The sequence below is a fragment of the Symphalangus syndactylus genome, chromosome 7 (assembly GCF_028878055.3).
Source record: "Symphalangus syndactylus isolate Jambi chromosome 7, NHGRI_mSymSyn1-v2.1_pri, whole genome shotgun sequence".
NCBI lineage: Eukaryota > Metazoa > Chordata > Mammalia > Primates > Hylobatidae > Symphalangus > Symphalangus syndactylus.
Genome location: NC_072429.2, coordinates 26,753,449 through 26,771,396, shown reverse-complemented (window position 1 = coordinate 26,771,396; position 17,948 = coordinate 26,753,449). Strand labels below are relative to the sequence as shown.

Below are 17,948 nucleotides of genomic sequence, written 5' to 3'. Positions count from 1 at the left end.
AGTCTGGGCAACAGTGCGAGACTCTGTCTTAAAAAAACAAAAAATACAAATGAATTAAAAAAAGTTAAAAAGACAAATATAGCACTGTAAACATCTGATATGTATCCTTTCAGACTTTTTTCTGTATATATTTATTTGTTAAATTTGTACTGATGCCCTCCTTTAGTGTAGACTTTCTATTAAGAACTGGAAACAGAGCCAAACAAAACTTTTTTTTTTTTTTTTGAGAAAGGGTCTCTGTCACCCAGGCTGGAGAGCAGTGGCATAGTCATGGCTCACTGCACCCTCAACCTCCCAGATTCAAGCAACCCTCCCATCTCAGCCTCCCGAGTAGCTGCGACTACAGACACATGCCAACACACCCAGCTAATTTTTGTATTTCTTGTAGAGACAGCATTTTGCCTTGTTGCCCAAGGTGGTCTCAAATTCCTGAGCTCAAACGATCCTCCCAACTCGGCCTCCAAAAGTGCTGGGAACATGGGCAGGAGTCACTGCACCTGGCCCAAACAGAACTTTTGTCTTTATGTAGCGCACATAAATACCACAAACATAAATACTTGGGTTTTTTTTTTTCTTTATTTAATAGGATCATAGACATACACTTAACTTGATCTTATTTCCACATTAGGATTCTCGTGTTTCTTAAATTCAAAATAAAGGCAAAGGTTTTTTTTGTTTTTTTTGTTTTTTTTACCAACCCTTGTTTCTCCTCTTTTCCTCAGAGATTACCTAAGCAAATTGAAGAACGTAATGAAAGACTAAAAGAAGAGATGTTAGGTAAGCTTACTTCTTTTGCTTGATCATAAACAGCTAGGAACCTAGGGTGGGGACATAGTGAATACTAGAGGAGAACACATCGGTTAGAAAGTTTTGGACTGTACCTCAGGGCTACTGACTTCTGAGTTATTTTGACCCCAGAGGGGCAGCATGGCTTAGAGAGGGTATTGGCTTTTTTGGAAACCAGATTTCCTTTTTGATTTTCTTGGAAATTTTTCTTGCCTTCAAGAATTTAAACATAATTCAGTTCCCTGGGATTATGCTTAAAGGGGATTTAAAATCCTGGGATACCACCAACCTCGATTTCAGTTAACAATTACATAAAAACAGTTTAGTTTCTTCATCGAATTATCACTCCTTGAGATTCATTAGGATGCAGTCAAGATCATGAGAATTTTTATTTAGAAAATGGCACTCAAAGTCCCTTTAGTGTTTGAGAACACATGAGAGGGCAGGAATTAGGAGTAAAGAGAAAGAAGACTGGGGGTAGGGGTAGGGCAAATGGATTCATTTGATCCATGTTTAGTTATTTCTCGTATTTGCCAAAGCGTTTTAGAGTTGGAATCAGAGAACCTCCCACGAGCAATCTGCTTGAGTAAGAGGAGTGAGGGTTCCTAAACACAGACTTAAGTCTTTTCCACTTGTAACCTGTCTGATATTTCGCTGGTCAAGATCTGCCATGTATTTTCCTTCTTGAGTATTTTCTAAATCTGTTGTTTGAATTACATTTTATAAATTGCAATCATGTGGCCCTAAAGGAAAAATCATTTAAAATAAATTGAGCCTGTCTGGCATTTATGGCCTTCAGACATCAGCATCCAGATAATGGGAACAAATTTCCCAAAGGATCATTCTGATAGCCAAGTTGATTGAGAGGAGGCCATTAACCTAGACTATACAGAGACATCTGGCCCCTGCCAGGTAGACTCAGACTGTAAAGATTGCTGCTTCAGATTCAGGATAGCTCTGGAGCCTTCCCCAGATTTTCCAAAAAAGGGAGGGGGATGGGGGAGCTTTTCCCCTAATTTACATATTTAATTAAACTTGGCCAGGCACGGTGGCTCCTGTAGTCCCAACACTTTAGGAGGCCAAGGTAGGAGGATTGCTTGAGCCCAGGAGTTCGAGGCCAGCCTAGGCAACATGGTGAAACCCCATCTCTACAAAAAATTAGCCAGGCATGGTGGCATGTGCCTGCCCATAGTACCAGCTACATGGGAGGATCACTTGAGCCCAAGGGTTAGAGGCTGCAGTGAGCGATGATGGTGCCACCACACTCCAGATTGGGCAACAGAGCATGACCCTGTCTCAAAGAGGAGGGAAAAGAGCATTTTCTCACCTATTTTTACTAACAATGATGCTCTATTTTAGAAAAAAAAAAAAAAAAACTGTTTGCATTTAGTATTTGAATTTCTTGCTAAAAAAGATGACCTTGTGAATGGCCATAGTGGATCTGGAAGGCATTGGTCTCTTAGTCCATTTTTTTAAAGCCAGTCCGGTAAAGGGACTGGTGCAAACTGAATCTTACTGCCTATTGTTAGTTCCAGATGGAATTAAAACTTCCATTTGTCCTTGTCTTTATAAATTCTAATGCACCAGAATTTTCTGTCTCCAAGGCTTTGGGTTTTTCTTATGTCATTCCCTTCATTTGAAAAAATTCAAATTGAATTCATTCCCTCAGTTGCTTCTAAAATGAATTCACCTGCCATTAGACTTAACCAACTTAAGTTGCTTTGTAAATAATGTGTTGTTACACGTGTGTAGTTTGAATGGCTATATTCCTTGTTTCCCTTAATGAGTATAAAAATCATGAATAAGATACTACTCTAGGTGTTACCCCACAATAGATAACCTACAAGAGAGAAATCACTCTTTACATGGCATTTCAGCCCCCACAAGAGCTTTTCTGGTATTCTTTCCTCCTTGATACAGATGAGGTAACTTCGGTTCATGTTCTGTGAGATCCCTAGAGGCTAGACATTCTGAATGCAAATTAATATCACTTAGAAGTTCTGAGCAAGCTTTTCACAGTAGACTGCATGATCTTTATGCTAGTTCCTGTTAAAATGATGGCTTCTATGGAGAATAAGCAGTTAAAAATTTTTTTAATTGGGTAGTGTGGGCTGGGTGTGGTGGCTCACACCTGTAATCCCAGCAATTTGGGAGGCCGAGCCCAGAGTTCAAGACCAGCCTGGGCAACATGGCAAAATCCTGTCACTAAAAAAATTAGCCGGGTGTGCTGGTGTGCACCTGTAGTCCCAGCTACTTAGGAGGCTGACGTGGGAGGATCACTTGAGCCCAGGAGGTCAAGACTTCAGTGAGCCACAGTGATGCCACTGCACTCAAGCCTGGGTGACAGAGTGAGACCTTGTCTTTAAAAAAAAAAGAAAATTATAAAATCAGGTAGTGTGATGCCTATGCCTATAGCTTTTGTTCTTATTCAGGATCACTTTAGCTTTCAGAGTCTTTTGTGGTTCCATACAAATTTTAGGATTTTTCTATTTCTGTGAAGAATGTCATTGGTGTTTTGACAGGGATTACATTGAATCTGTAGATCACCTTGAGTAGTACAAAATGGGTTTTTATTCAGATGTGTTCAGTATTCTTTAACTTGTTTTTTCTTCCATCTCTGTAATTTCCTTTTCATTAGAAAGAAGAGCTATGTACTCCTTGAGGGAAAAAATCCTGATAGGAATTATTAGTGGGTAGAACAATTATTTGCTTTGCCCTTTCTAGCCCATCATTTATAATCTTTAGAAAAAGAGACCCAGGGTGGCCATTAGTCCTAGTGGCACAGTCCTTGCTGATCACAGAAGATGATCGTGATAGCGTCAAGACGATCACTTGAGGAAAGTGGTCAGCAGCTGGAGTGGGGGTTGGTTGTTTTTTGTTGTTGTTTTTTGGGGTTTTTTTTTGGTCTTTTTCTCTGGGATAATTAGCCTCCCAGCCATAATAACCAAGGAATGTCAGGTTTAAAAGGACTTAAGAGTATGTGTGGTTGATAGTGTGATGAGATGGAAATAGAGACCCTGGACATAGCATCCCAGGAGGCTCAGAGCATTTTTGAGGAGCTAGTCATTGATGGTTTATTTGCTTTATCCCTAATGGAATGATTTCACAGTTTTCTTAAATAGCTGGAAAAAAAGTTGGCTGGGTACAGTAGCTCATGCCTGTAATCCCAACATTTTGGGAGGCCAAGGTGGGAGGATTGCTTGAGCCCAGCAGTTCGAGACCAGCTTGGGCAACATGGCAAGACCCCCATCTCTGCAAAATCTTTAAAAGTTAGCCAGGCGTGGTAGCACAAGACTGTGGTCCCAGCTACTTGGGAGGCTGAGGTGGATTGCCTTAGTCCAGGAGGTCAAGTTTGCAGTGTTATGATGGTACCAGCCTGGGCAACAGAGCCAAGACCCTGTCTCAAAAACAAAAAAAGAAAAAAGAAAAGAAAAATCTTCTGTGAAACCACAATATAGAAAAAAAAAAAGTAGTGTTTTATATAAATGCAAATGTACAGTATAGCATTTATAATCAGAATAATCAGGTTAGTTTGAGGAATATAAAGATTTGAAGTCAGGTTTCATATGGCAGACACAGCCTTTATGAGTATATCTAAGCCTTTATGGGTATATTTCATTGTTTCAATTTTACAGTAGTAAATTTTTTGCTCACATAGGTAAATAGGAAAAAAAAAATTTTAAAGTAAAACTGACAAGACACTTTTCAGCTACCCTGAAGCTCCTCTGCTCAACTGTAAGATACTTAGGACAAACTCCCAGTGTTACTGCTCTGCCCTCAGGAGTCCCTTGAGAAGTGTGGCTGTGTCACCTTATGGGAGGAGTGCCTTCTTGGGGGTTGGTTCTTTGCATATGAGTCATTATTTATGGCAGCCATGCTGGGAGGGCAAGAGGTTTGTACTGGGATGATGATACAGGTCTCCAAACAAGCTTTGATTCCAAATAGAAAAGAATATAGGGTAAACACATCTGTCATCATTTGCAAGTTATTTTATCCTGTACGCTGGCCCAGCCAAGAAGTCTTTCAAGCAACTGAAATTGTCAATAAAATCTGTATGAATATATTTTTGGTTCTTCCTTGATCTGTCATCTCAGTTTATTGAACTATAAGGTGGCAGATAGAGTCATCTACTTTCTCCAAAAAGTAATCTAGGCTGCGTGGGCTACTTTTCACATTGTCTAACGGGGAAGCCCTACCCAGGCAGCTTTATCCCTCTAATCACTAGAGATGGGTGTTTACAATTCATTTTTTAATATAAGCTCTCTCATCAAGATTCTAACCACCAGCTGCAAAGCAAGTCAACCTTTTGGGGCTGCATCTCAAATACGGTGCCCAGAACATCAGCACCTAAGAACCTGCCAAAAATGCATGATATCGGGCCCTACCCCAGACCTACTGAATCAGAGATTTAAGATGGAGCTCGGCAATCTAAGTTTTAACCTCTCAAGTGTTTCTGATGCACACTCAACTTTAATGACCCTGATGAGTTGAGAGACGGAGTGTAGAGGCAGCTCAGGTGAGGGGTTAAAGGCCAGAGGAGGGCATGGCTAAGAGGGGCGTTCAGCTCTGCTCCGAGAGACACCTTCTGAGCAAAAGCAGCCATGGCACTGAGTTTTATCTTTTCTTCTTTGTGTTGTAGCTGCAGCAGAGAAAAACTAGAAAGCAGACATTTCAGAATGTGTGGTCTTCCATTTCACTAGACTTCAGATCTCAGCTGTGTATTTGGACAAGTTGCCACTGGAGGAATAGAGTCAGTTACATTACCACTTACTGGGTGTGCAGGGGATACCAAGCTTCCCTTGCCCCAGGTCCTGGGTAGGGAGTAGGTCCCAGAACACAAGTATGGCTTGTGTTCTGACCATTCCATGAGATGCTGCTCTTCCTACCTTAACCAAGAGCTGCCAGGTGCCTATCCCCACCTTGTCCTAGAGCAGCTACTTGAAACTTACCTACTTCCCTCAAAGAAACCATAGACACAAAGACAGGGCATTGCCCCAGTAATCCACCTTCCTTTCACCAGCACCTGCTGCTGTTCCCCCGCCCTGGCCACTCTGGGACACATGTGGGCCTTGTTCATAATCCAACCCAGGTTTTCCACTCATACCTTCACTTTCTAGGAACATATTCCTGGTGTCCTGATTCCTAAAGTCACTCAGTTGTTCACTCCTGGCCACTAGCAATCTGATGAGGGCACATTGTGAACTGAATTAAGAATACCATCCGGAGCTTGTCATGGTGGCTCATGCCTATAATCCTAGCACATTGGGAGGCCTATGTAAGATAATTTGAGCCTGGGAGGTCAAGACTGCAGTTGAAGAGTTCAAGGCCAGCCTAGGCAGCATAGCAAGACCCTGTCTACAAAAAAATAAAAAATTAGCCCGGCGTGTGGCATGTGCCTGTAGTCTCAGCCACTTGGGAGGCTAAGGTGGGAGGATTGCTTGAGCCCAGGAGATCAAAGCTGCAGTGAGCTGTGATGGCACCACTGCATGCCAGTCTGGGCACAGAGTGAAACCCTGTCTCAAAAGAAAAATATATATATATCATCTTGTATGAGTGCCATATTCAAGAGCTACATATGGAGTAGAATTAGCATGTCATTGCCAAGTTCAGCATATTCTTCTGGCTATACCTGGACATTGTGTGCTTTTCTGCTTTGCAAGTAGTAGAAGGTCCTAGAATCAGCTCCCTCACTGAGGCTCACAAGAAAGACTGACTTGTTACCACCCCTCTTAAAGCTGCTGAAGCCATACATGTAGGTACAGAAACCCAGAGTCTTTTTTTTTTTTTTTCTACGTTTCTCTTGATTACTATTCTGCCTGATATCTGTCATTACAGACTGTACACTTGCAGGATTTTGCACTCTGGCCACATTCCACAAGAAACCAATTCCTTGTTGTGGTCGGTTGTCCCTCAGTAGAGAATATCAGTAGATTTTCAGTGCTTTGCTTTTGTCTTCATTTCCTAATTGCTATCCTGAGGCTTCTCTTAGGAGAATAGTTCCCACTCCTTTGAAAGTTCTTGGTAAGGCTTCTTTCAGCCCTCGAATTTACCTAAGGTCTAATATAGGCATACCTCAGAGATGTTGCAGGTTCAGTTCCAGACCAACACAATAAAGCGAGTCACAAGAATTTTTTGGTTTCCCAGTGCATACAGAAGTTATGTTTATATAATACTATAGTCTACTAAGTATGCAACAGCACTGTATCTACAAAAAAAATTTACATACCTTAATTTTAAAATACGATATTGCTAAAAAATGCTGACAATGAGCTCAGCCTTTAGGGAGTTGTAATCGTCTTGCTGCTGGAGGGCCTTGCCTCCACGTGGATGGTTGCTGACTGATCAGGGTGGTAGTTGCTAAACATTGGGGTGTCTGTGGCAGTATCTTTAAATAAGATAGCAAGGAAGTTTGCCGCATCCGTTGATTTTTCCTTTCATGAACGATTTCTCAGTAGCATGCAGTGCTGTTTGATAGCATTTTACCCACAGTAGTTCTTCTAGTATTGGACTCAGTCCTCTCAAACCCTGCTGCTGCTTTATCAGCTAAGGTTATGTAATGTTTGGGGTGTGTCACAGAGCCTCGTTCTGTCGCCAGGCTGGAGTGCAGTGGCGCAATCTTGGCTCACTGCAACCCCGCCTCCTGGGTTCAAACAATTCTGCCTCAGCCTCCCAAGTAGCTGGGATTACAGGTGCATGCCACCACACCTGGCTAATTTTTCTATTTTTGTAGAGATGGGTTTTCACCATGTTGGCCAGGCTGCTCTCGAACTCTTGACCTCAAGTGATCCGCCTGCCTCAGCCTCCCAAAGTGCTGGGATTGTAGGTGTGAGCCACTGTGCCCAGCCAGTTTATGTAATATTCTAAATCTTTTGTTGTCACTTCAACAATGTTCACAACATCTTCACCAGGAGTAGATTCCATCTCAAGAAACCACTTTTTTTGCTCATCCACAGCAAAGTTTTGAGCAAAACTCAAATGACCTCCTCGTTCATTTGAGTTTTATCATGAAATTGTAGCAATTCAGTCACATCTTCAAGCTCCACTCAAATTCTAGTTACCTTGTTATTCTCACCACATCTGCAGCAACTTCCTCTACTGAAGTCTTCACCCCCTCAAAGTCATCCATGAGGGTTGAAATCAACTTCTTTCAAACTCCTGTTAATGTTGGTGTTTTGACCATCTCAGCAGCCATAGCCATATGAAGTGTATTTTTTTTTTTTTTCTTTGAGACAAGAGTCTTGCTCTGTCGCCCAGGCTGGAGTGCAGTGGCGCGATCTCGGCTCACTGCAAGCTCCACCTCCCAGGTTCACGCCGTTCTCCTGCCTCAGCCTCCCGAGTATCTGGGACTACTGGTGCCCACCACCAAGCCCGGCTAATTTTTTGTATTTTTTAGTAGAGACGGGGTTTCACCGTGTTAGCCAGGATGGTCTTGATCTCCTGACCTCGTGGTCCACCCACCTCAGCCTCCCAAAGTGCTGGGATTACAGGCGTGAGCCACCGCACCTGGCCAATGAAGTGTATTTCTTAAATAATAAGACTATGAAGTCAAAATTACTCCTTGATCTATGGGCTGCAAAATGGATGTTGTGTTAGGAGGTTTGAAAACAACTTTAATCTCCTTGTTCATCTCAGAACTCCTCAGTGACCAGGCGCATTGTCAATGAGCAGCAGTTTTTTGAAAGGGATCTTCTTTTCTGAACAGCAGGTCTCAACAATGGGCTTAAAATGCTCAGTAAATTATTCTATAAATAGATGTGCTGTCATCCAGGCTATGTTGTTCCATTTCTAGAGCACAGGCAGAGTAGATTTAGCATCATTCTTTTTTTTTTTTTTTTTTTTTTTTTTGAGACGGAGTCTCGCTCTGTCACCCAGGCTGGAGTACAGTGGCGCGATCTCGACTCACTGCAAACTCCGCCTCCTGGGTTCACGCCATTCTCCTGCCTCAGTCTCCCAAGTAGCTGGGACTACAGGCGCCTGCCACCAGGCCCGGCTAATTTTTTTGTATTTTTAGTAGAGACGGGGTTTCACCGTGTTGGGCAGGCTGGTGTAGATTTCCTGACCTCGTGATCCACCTGCCTCAGCCTCCCAAAATGCTGGGATTACAGGTGTGAGCCACCACGCCTGGCCGATTTAGCATCATTCTTAAGGGCCCTAAGATTTTTGAATGGTAAGTGAGCACTGGCCTCAACTTAAAGTCACCAGCTGTATTATCCCCTAACAAGAGAGTCAGCCTGTCCTTTGAAGCCAGGCGTTGAATTATTCTTTCCTGTTGCTATGAAAGTCCTGTATGGCTATATGGCATCTTCTTTCAATATAGTGCTGTTTCATCTACACTAAAAACATGTTTAGTATAGCCACCTTCATCAGTGATCTTAGCGAGATCTTCTGGATAACTTTTTGCAGCTTCTATATCAGCCTTTGCTGCTTCACCTTGCACTTTTATGTATGGAGATGGCTTCTTTCCTTAAAGCAGCTTCCTCACTCAACCTTGGTAGGATTGAAGAAAGTTAGGGCCTTGCTGTGGTAATCCAAGGCTTTGGCTTAAGGGAATGTTGTGGCTGGTTTGATCTTCTATCCAGATATCTAGACCTTTCTCCATATAAGCAATAAGGCTGTTTTGCTTTCTTATTCATGTGTTCATTGAAGTAGCACTTTTAATTTTGTTAAAGTCTGGCTCTTCCTTTTACTTGAACATTTAAAGGTCATTACAAGATTATTAATTGACCTAATTTCAATATTGTTGTGGCTTAGGGAAGAGGGAAGCCTGAGGAGAGGGAGAGATACAAGGAAATGGCTGGTCAGAGGAGCAGTCAGAACATGCGCCGCACTCATCAATTCAGTTAGCAGTCTTACGCGGGTGCAGTTCTTGGCACCCCCAAAACAATTACAATAGTAACCTCACAGATCATTGATTACAGATCACCATAACAGATATAAGAATAATGAAAAGGTTTGAAATATTATGAGAATTACCAAAATATGAAAGAGATATGAAATGAGCACGTGCTATTGGAAAAATTGTGCTGACAAACTTGCTTGATGCAGGATTACCACACATCTTCAATTTGTAAAAAAACACAATATGTGTAAAGCACAAAAAAGCACAGCACAACAAAATAAAGTTTGCCTGTATAAGAATTTGAATTGGGCATGAATTTTATCCTTTCTATGCTGGGCTCTCTTGATTTGCCTTTTGCTCAGAGAAAAGCTAGAGTTAGCTGCATGCCTTAGTTTCCTGCCTCACAGGAAGAAATGTGGTATTAGGATTCAGTTGTATGCAATTTGTTTCATCCGAACAGAGAAGAAAGTCCCAAAGGAGCTATTCCATCGAATCCATGCCCGAGTGATCTTAAGGAGATGAAAACACAGCATTCCTAGTTATGCTCAGGGTAAACTGCCTGATGCACAGTCAGTATCTCCAAAGAAATTATGCATAACAAATCAGTTGGGTTATGGTCATATGCTACTTGGCAGAGAAATTAATATTTACCAACTGAATCCAGTGGCAAGCACTCTGATCCCTTTTTCTAAACATTCTGGTCTAAGCACGAGTAGTTCTGTACTCTTCTCTTTGCCATGGGATCTAGTCTGATAGACGAGATCCTAATAGTTCGGGACATGTGGACATATTCAGGCTGACTGATGGTGCTGCCTGTGCTATAGGTGGAAACAAGGAAACCTCATTGATTACTGTCCAGATGGGGAAAACAGAATTTGACAGCCAGTGGAAAGTGTGGCAGATAGGCTAGTTTGGCAGATGTTCCTGTTTGGATACTAGGAAGCTGCTTTAGCCTCTGAGCACCCAACCTGACTCTAAACAGCAGGCAGAAAAATGTGTGCGTGTGCATATATTTAGGAGCCTGAGCTCTACTGAAGGCTGTTGCTTCTCTGTCATCGGCACAAACAGCAAAAGGTAAATTTTTCAGTCACTAAAAACTTGTTTATTCTACTATACTGTTTTGCCCTGTTCTTTGTGTTCCATTGACCACACTCTGGCTTCAGAGCCCATCTACCCAAGCATTGTAGAAATGTTAATGTTTGTTCAGTGAATAAATGGCCACTTTCCCACAATGTGGGACTTTGTCAGAACCACCCCCAGGGTCTCCCCTTCTGGTTCATTCTTCATTTTGCCACAGGATTACTAACCCTGAAAACTCAGTTCTCAAGCTGTCAGTGGCCTCCTGTGGCATGGGAACCGTAGACTGACGGGCCTGGCTCAGGAGAGCCCAGCAGGAGGCATCTGCTGCCCTGCTTCAGCCCCACTGGACACACAGCTTGCCTGCCTACCTCTGTGCATTGGCTCCCGCTGTTTGGGCTTGCACGGACAGCACCTCTGTCTCATATGGTTGCAGTCCTATGGCCTTTGGTGCCTGGTTCAAGTGCAAACTCTTAGACAAAGATAGACCAAATCTCTTTCCTCCACCCCTTTCCTCTCTTTCTGCCCCAGCTGAAGGAATCTTCCCCTTCCTGACTCTTACAGCATTTTATAACTCAGCTACATATGAATTTGGTTTTGTATGTCTTTTCTTCCTTGTCAAATTCTAAACTTGTTTTGGTGTATAGACCATGTCGTGTATCTTTGCATCTCTACCACACACAGCAAGGTGCCACACACATGTAATTAGTACATGTTGGTTGAATTAATCTATGTCAGGTGACCTTAGGTCTTCTCTAACACAGAGACTATTTATTTGTGTGTCTTTTATTACGTGTCTGCTACCTGCCAGGTATTATATATATGTAGCCTCATTTAGAAAGCAGAATTTCGCATTTTCTTTTTTTTATTTTTCTCCTGTAAGTGATGGTTGGTGAAACTAATGTAAAATGTTATAAAGGCAGAGATACTGGAATTGAAGGAAAGAGAATAATTATCTGTGTGTTAGTTTGGGTCGTCCAAAAAACAGATGCCAAGATAGGATTAAAAGTACAAGAGACTTATTGGGGGAAACACCTGCAAGGGAAAATGGGGCTGGGAGCTGGAGGCTGTTGGCAGAGCTGGCAGACCCCTGTGGAGGAGGAATGGCCGGGGAAGGGGGGAGGTTTTCCACTGAAGTGTGGTGCTGAGAAAGTTTCAGCAAAGCCATTGGGGAGCCAGTGCTGCCCCTCAGACGAGTCCCTGGACTATTCCTCCCATGCTCAGGCATTGGCTGGAAGCAGCAGGTGGGAAGGGTGGCCTCTGCATGAATGTGCTGATGGATTTTAGAATGCAGCCACTCTGTCCCCTGCATTTGGAGAAGTACATCTTCATGACTGCCACACCATAGAATCAACCAAGCTAAAAGTTCAAAGGTGGCTTGTGGCAGACAGGCCCTTTAGCCAGTTAGGCAAAGTGAGGGCCTGGGAAAGAGAATTCTTCCTCTCGTCGGCAGTTTGAATATTTGTAGTCTTAGCTTGGAATGGTCTTTCTGCACTAGAGGGAAACCTCCTTTAGTGCAGACCAGCCTAAAGCCAAGCCATTGCTCCCTGAGGAAGCTGCCATCTCAGGAGCACGGTGACATGCCAGCACCCTGGACCTATTCCCATCCGCCAGAGCACTGTGGCATGTGGCCTCTTCTGAAAAGGCTTCCTCGTGCCACTGCAAGGTCAGAAAGCACCTCTGGGCACACCTCCATCTTTTGAGTCTGCCTCCCCACTAGACTGTAAACATTGTGCCTGGAAGCTACTTTTATTCTTTACATCCCAGTGGCTCACATAGTAGATGCCAAGTAAAATTTCCAGTTTGTACTTTAAATTGTTTTTCTGGCACTGGAGATGGGCTTGCAGTGATCCCTCCATCCACGTAGTGGCCCTGGGCTCAGTGGAGCATCCAGAGTAGGCCTGGACCAGAGGCTTCTCCACCATGGAGCTGCCTCTCCTTGGGAGTCTGATGTGAGTGGCTCTTGATACTCATTCTCACTTCACTCACTCCATATCACAAGAGCCAAGGATTTCCCAGTACCAACATTTTCTTGGGCTGCTTTTGATGGGGTTTTTTCCCCCTCCCTGTCCTCTTTTTCCAACCCCAGGACAAACTGCCAGCGTTCCTGGTTGGTGTTGCTCACTCAGGTCACCCTGAGGCTGCCCTCTTTCTCTTGCTTGTGAGCCCCTCCCTCTACGCCCATGTGCCCGAGGCTGTGCCGCTGCCGTGTGCAGGCACCCAGGGTTTGTGCCAGTGATTTCCGGACACAAGCAGCAGCACGGAACGTGTGTGTCCCAGGTTTAGGTTTGGGAGGCCTGCCTGGAGAACGGCCATCCCAGGTTCTGGGAGCTTTCTCAATTTACTGTTTTATCCAAAGATGGGTTGGCCTTTCTCTGGACATAGTAAGCTTCCTTGGGCTAGTTCTTAAGTCTGAGACTAAAAGTTCTCACCATGAGTTATTAGGGAGGCCTGTAAAATGTAAAGGCCATGCGTCTTTTTTGCTCTGTTACCCAGCTGGAGTGCAATGGCATGATCATGGCTCACTGCAGCCCTGAACTCCTTGGGCTCAAGCAATTCTCCTAACTCAGCCTCTGCATAGCTGTTACAACAGGTGTGTGCCACCACACCTAGCTAATTTTTAAATTTTTGTAGATACAGGGTCTCCCTATGTTGCCCAGGCTGGTCTCAAACTCCTAGGCTCACGTGATCCTCCTGCCTCAGCCTCCCAAAGTGCTGGGATTACAGGTGTGAGCCACTGCACCCAGCCAAGGCCATGCACCTTTAAGTTCTTTACCTGGGCTTTACTCTAAGATGGGAGGCCTCAGAGTGAGAAAAGCTGCTAAGAAGTGGGAAGGAGCCTGTACCTGTGGTGATTAGGGATTTCTCTTTTCGTCCACCCCCATTCTCACCTCCACTGGAAACAAACCTGTAAGAAAAATTAAAGCAGTTTAGAAAGGGTTGAAACTGTTTATTCACCCATCCCTGCCAAGATTTTCTGGAACATTCCTAGTTTCAAATGTTCCTTATATCTTAAAACAGCATAAGAACTGTTTTTTGTTTTTTTTAAAAAAAAAATTTGTAGAGATAGAGTCTCACTACGTTGCTCGGGCTCGTCTTGAACTCCTGGGCACAAACCATCTTCTTGCCTCAGCTTCCCAAAGTGCTGGGAATACAGGCGTGAGTCACCATGCTTGGCAAGAACCGTTGGCTATATACCATGACTTTTTTTTTTGAGACGGAGTCTCACTCTGTCATCCCAGGCTGGAGTGCAATGGCGCAATCTTAGCTCACTGCAACCTCTGCCTCCCGGGTGCAAACAATTGTCCTGCCTCAGCCTCCCTAGTAGCAGGGACTATAGGTGCATGCCACCACCCTCAGCTGATTTTTGTATTTTTTGTAGAGATAGGGTTTCACCATGTTGACCAGGCTGGTCTCGAACTCCTGACCTCAAGTGATCCACCCACCTCGGCCTCCCAAAGTGCTGGGATTACAGGCATGAGCCACCACGCCCATCCTATATACCTCACCCAAGTCGTGTAAATAAAGCCTGAAACTTGGGAAGAGGAGCCTGGACTATTGTCTTATTGAGATTGCCGTGGAGCCTGGACTATTGTCTTATTGAGGTTGCCGTGCAAATGAACAAGATCCCATTTCTAAGAAATGGCTAGTGTGGTATAGAAGCTAAGGATTTGCTTAGGAAAGCAGGAAGCTCTTGAATATGAATCCAAGCTCAGTGGAAATGGGCTGAGTTGAATTAAATTTAGCAGGCGGTTGCTGCCGTTCTAGAGAGGAGACTTGGAGGGACCTCTGCCCTCACTACCAGGCAGACCTGGCGTGGCAGGGTGCCTTGAGCCTCACTGGAACAGCAGTTGGTTTTCCCAGAACTCACCCCAGAAGCCTGTGTCCTCTGATAGTACTGGCCATTTAGGACAGGAGGCTTTGATCTCCCAGAGAGAGCCAGCAGGACTCCACTCTCATCTTTGCAAGCACAGGCTTAGGGTGGATGGCATTGAAGTGACTGCACTGCTGAGTGGGGAATAGGAGCTGGGAACTCCCCTGGAAGCTTTCATCATATTAAAAGTAGGCATTTCTTTAACTGCAAAGAGATACTTTTATATTTTGTACTCAGTGGTAAGGCAAGATTAATTGGTGCCTTCCTGCTTCTGTTCATTCCTGTATTCATTTGAGTTTTTGCTTTTACATTACAGGTAAATTAAAAGATCTTGGGAACTTGGTTCTCCGACCTTTTGGGCTCTCTACGGAAAATTTCCAGATCAAACAGGATTCCTCTACTGGCTCGTACTCCATCAATTTCGTTCAAAATCCAAATAATAACAGATAACAAAGATAACAATAGCTTTACAAGCTGACTTGGAATTGTGTGCTGCTTGCTGTTAGCTAGGGGAAAGGCCCTGCCAATGTTTAACTTTTAAAAGCATCTTATCTAAAAGAAAGGCTATCCAGTAGAGCCCAGTGCTCCCTTTTCCCTCTTTTATGATCAGGGTGAAATGTACTTCCTGATGTAACGAACCTAATTTAATTTCCATTTTAAGGTGGTGTCTGTGCAGCTGGTGTCCCCAGTTCTGGCTGTCCTATGTCCAGGAAGAAGCCCATTTGTCAATGCTGAACTTCCTGATCATACACACAGCCCAGCAAAAGCCTCTCCTGAACCAAACAGACCTGTTGGTTGGGAGACTGCCCAGACATGATTGATGACGGATTCCCACCTGCCTGTCCCCACCCTGATCACACAGCTAACGAGGCTGCCTTCAGCATTTCCTGATTTCCTCTGTGGTAATAAAAGCTTTCTGTGCTTAGGTCTGGGTTGTGAATTTTGTCACCTAACGACAACTAAGGCAGAAGCCTTCTCTGGCTTTGGGAGCAGTGTTGGTTTCAAGCCGGGTTACTGATTCCAGATTCCACAGATCTGCCCAAAGTTTTTGTTGCCTTGAAGATTTATCTTGAAGAGTTGACCATTCTACCATGTACTAGAATTCAGAAAGTCCACCCTACAAGCTATCTTGGGCCCTACCAGGTTTGTATAGATAATTATAAATCTGTGTTTGACCAAATGTTAATATTTTTAACTTAAAATAGCTTCATTGAGGAATGGTAGTATATGAATCCCAGAACAAAACCATATTCTTTTAAACTACATGAACCCAGAGGTGTCAAAGATAGAATATTTTTGTGCTCATCAGTTGGTGCTAGTGAGAAGCTTGCAGTTGCTCTGGTTTGAGTGTCAAAAGCATTGACATGCAAGTTTCATCTTGGAAGTAAATTACACATATAATTCTGTAAGTGACATGCAGTAGTCAGTCATACTCCCAGTGTTAAGGACTATGTGATTCTTCTCATCTGTTCCTAAAAGCTTTTTATCTTTTTTCTTCTTTTGGTCAAAGTGAACCTCAGAAGAAACTATGTTAAATCTGGCATCCAATTTTCCCGAAAATGTGTGTGTGAAAAATCACACAAGTTGTATGGAAACCGTGTGGAATGCTGGATGGTCTGGTAGTCAGTGTTCGGTGCTTCCTGTGCAGCCAGCATTATGCTAGAAAGTGGTTCTCAATTTTTTTTTTCTTTTTTTTTTTTTTCGAGACAGGGTCTCGCTCTGTCACACAGGCTGGAGTGCAGTGGCGCGATCTTGGCTCACTACAATCTTTGCCTCCCAGGCTCAAGCAGTTCTCCTGCCTCAGCCTCCAGAGTAGCTGGGATTACAGGCATGCAGCACCACACCTGGCTAATTTTTTGTATTTTTAGTAGAGACAGAGTTTCACCATGTAAGCCAGGCTGGGGGCTTGAACTCCCGGCCTCAAGATGATCCACCCACCTCGGCTTTGGATTACAGGTGTGAGCCACCGTGCCCAAACTTTTATTTTAGCAGCCCTTCATAGTCTGGGAAAAAAAATCTTAAGAGCATTTCCATTTATGTGCATTCTATCAACATTTAGTATATTAAAAATTAAGATAGAAAGTGTTAAAGTAATCCCTTTAAAAAATAACATGTTTCATGTTACTATAAATAATTTTATGTCAGGCCAGGAACGATGGATGGTTTATGCCTGTAATCACAGTACTTTGGGAGGCCAACGCAGGAGTACTGCTTGAGGCCAGAGATCCAGACCAGCCTGAGCAACATAGCAAGGTTCCATCTCTACAAAAAAAAGTTTAAAAAATTAGCTAGGCGTAGTGGCTTCGTGCTACTTGGGAGGCTGAGGCAGGAGGATTGATTGCTTGAGCCCAGGGGTTCAAGGCTGCAGTGAGCTATGATCCCACTGCTGCTCTTCATCCTGGGTGACAGAGTGAGACCTTGTCTCTAAAAAAAAGTTTTACTGAAATTTTTAAAATTTTTATGGAAAAATCTTCCAACTCAAAGACACATTTTAGTGAGAAGGATGACATTTTTGCAAGTCTCTTTAATGCATGGCTTGATAGAGAACAGCAAGAGTCTCACATCTCATATATTCAGTTTGTCCTGAGATCACAGTGCAGTCACTGACAGGATGACAGTGAAAAAAATAGACCCTTTAATTTTGTATTATGGAAGTAGTTTTCATAATATAAAATACAGATACACACCTTGAAATGGTCTCCAGAACACCTATGGATCCTTGGACTACATTTTGAGAACTACTGTTAGATTTTGCCTTGAGCTCAATGGCTGAAACTTAGCAAAATCAGGGCTGAGATTCCGGAAGGACTATCTGTGCCTCCAAGGAATAGGAAATAGACTTGTTCATCTAGAAACAGCTTTGGTTAAGAGAAGATGCCCGAGACCACCATTGCCACGAGTGTAGAGGTTTTGTTTCTTAGGCTTCCTCCTCCTCTTCCTCTCAATCACACTGAAATCTTATAGGATGCTACACAAGGCCAACATTACATGCTCCCAGTGGGTGGGCCAAGCAGTGCATTGTCTGGAAAGGAAAGAATCCCAGTAGGTGTGAGCTTGCTTAAGCCAAGGAGTTTTTATCTGGCACTATTACTTTGCTGCTTCCAACATTTGTAAGAAAAGATATATTCAAACCTTTTGAAAATGTTTGACCATAGAAAATCTTCAGATTTCAAAAGTAGAAAGTAAGTGTTAAGGAAGGAAGGTGGCCTGTATTTGCCTATTGCTGCTAGAATGTATCATTTTAAAGCCTCTGGCCAGGCACCGTGGCTCACACCTGTAATCTCAGAACTTCGGGAGGCCGAGGCGGGCGGATCACCTGAAGTCAGGAGTTCGAGACCAACCTGACCAACACGGTAAAACCCCGTCTCTACT

At 43.5% G+C, this 17,948-nt stretch overlaps 2 protein-coding genes across 14 annotated transcripts in view; one reads left to right on the top strand and one right to left on the bottom strand.

Moving 5' to 3' along the window:
* The window catches only part of TTC1 (tetratricopeptide repeat domain 1), a 56,541-nt gene extending 41,040 nt beyond the window's left edge, over positions 1–15,501 (top strand). For 2 of the 4 annotated variants that reach the window (XM_055285420.2, XM_055285421.2), the window contains exons 7-8: positions 723–777; positions 14,893–15,501. In XM_055285420.2, coding sequence (XP_055141395.1) covers positions 723–777; positions 14,893–15,026 — 189 coding nt within the window. In that variant the 3' untranslated portion in view covers positions 15,027–15,501. The remainder of the gene's footprint in view (positions 1–722; positions 778–14,892) is intronic. The other 2 variants (XM_063643143.1, XM_063643142.1) reach the window with 1 other exon arrangement.
* PWWP2A (PWWP domain containing 2A) overlaps positions 558–17,948 on the bottom strand; it is a 74,667-nt gene continuing 57,276 nt past the window's right edge. For 4 of the 10 annotated variants that reach the window (XR_010121848.1, XR_008658849.2, XR_010121843.1 and 1 more), the window contains one exon: positions 11,700–13,610. Coding sequence is in view for 3 of the 10 variants with exons in the window: in XM_055285413.2 (XP_055141388.1) it covers positions 13,558–13,610 (53 nt within the window). In the remaining 7 variants the exon portion in view is untranslated. Of the gene's footprint in view, positions 9,551–11,699; positions 13,611–17,948 lie in introns of those variants that run through there. The other 6 variants (XR_010121844.1, XM_055285415.2, XR_010121845.1 and 3 more) reach the window with 4 other exon arrangements.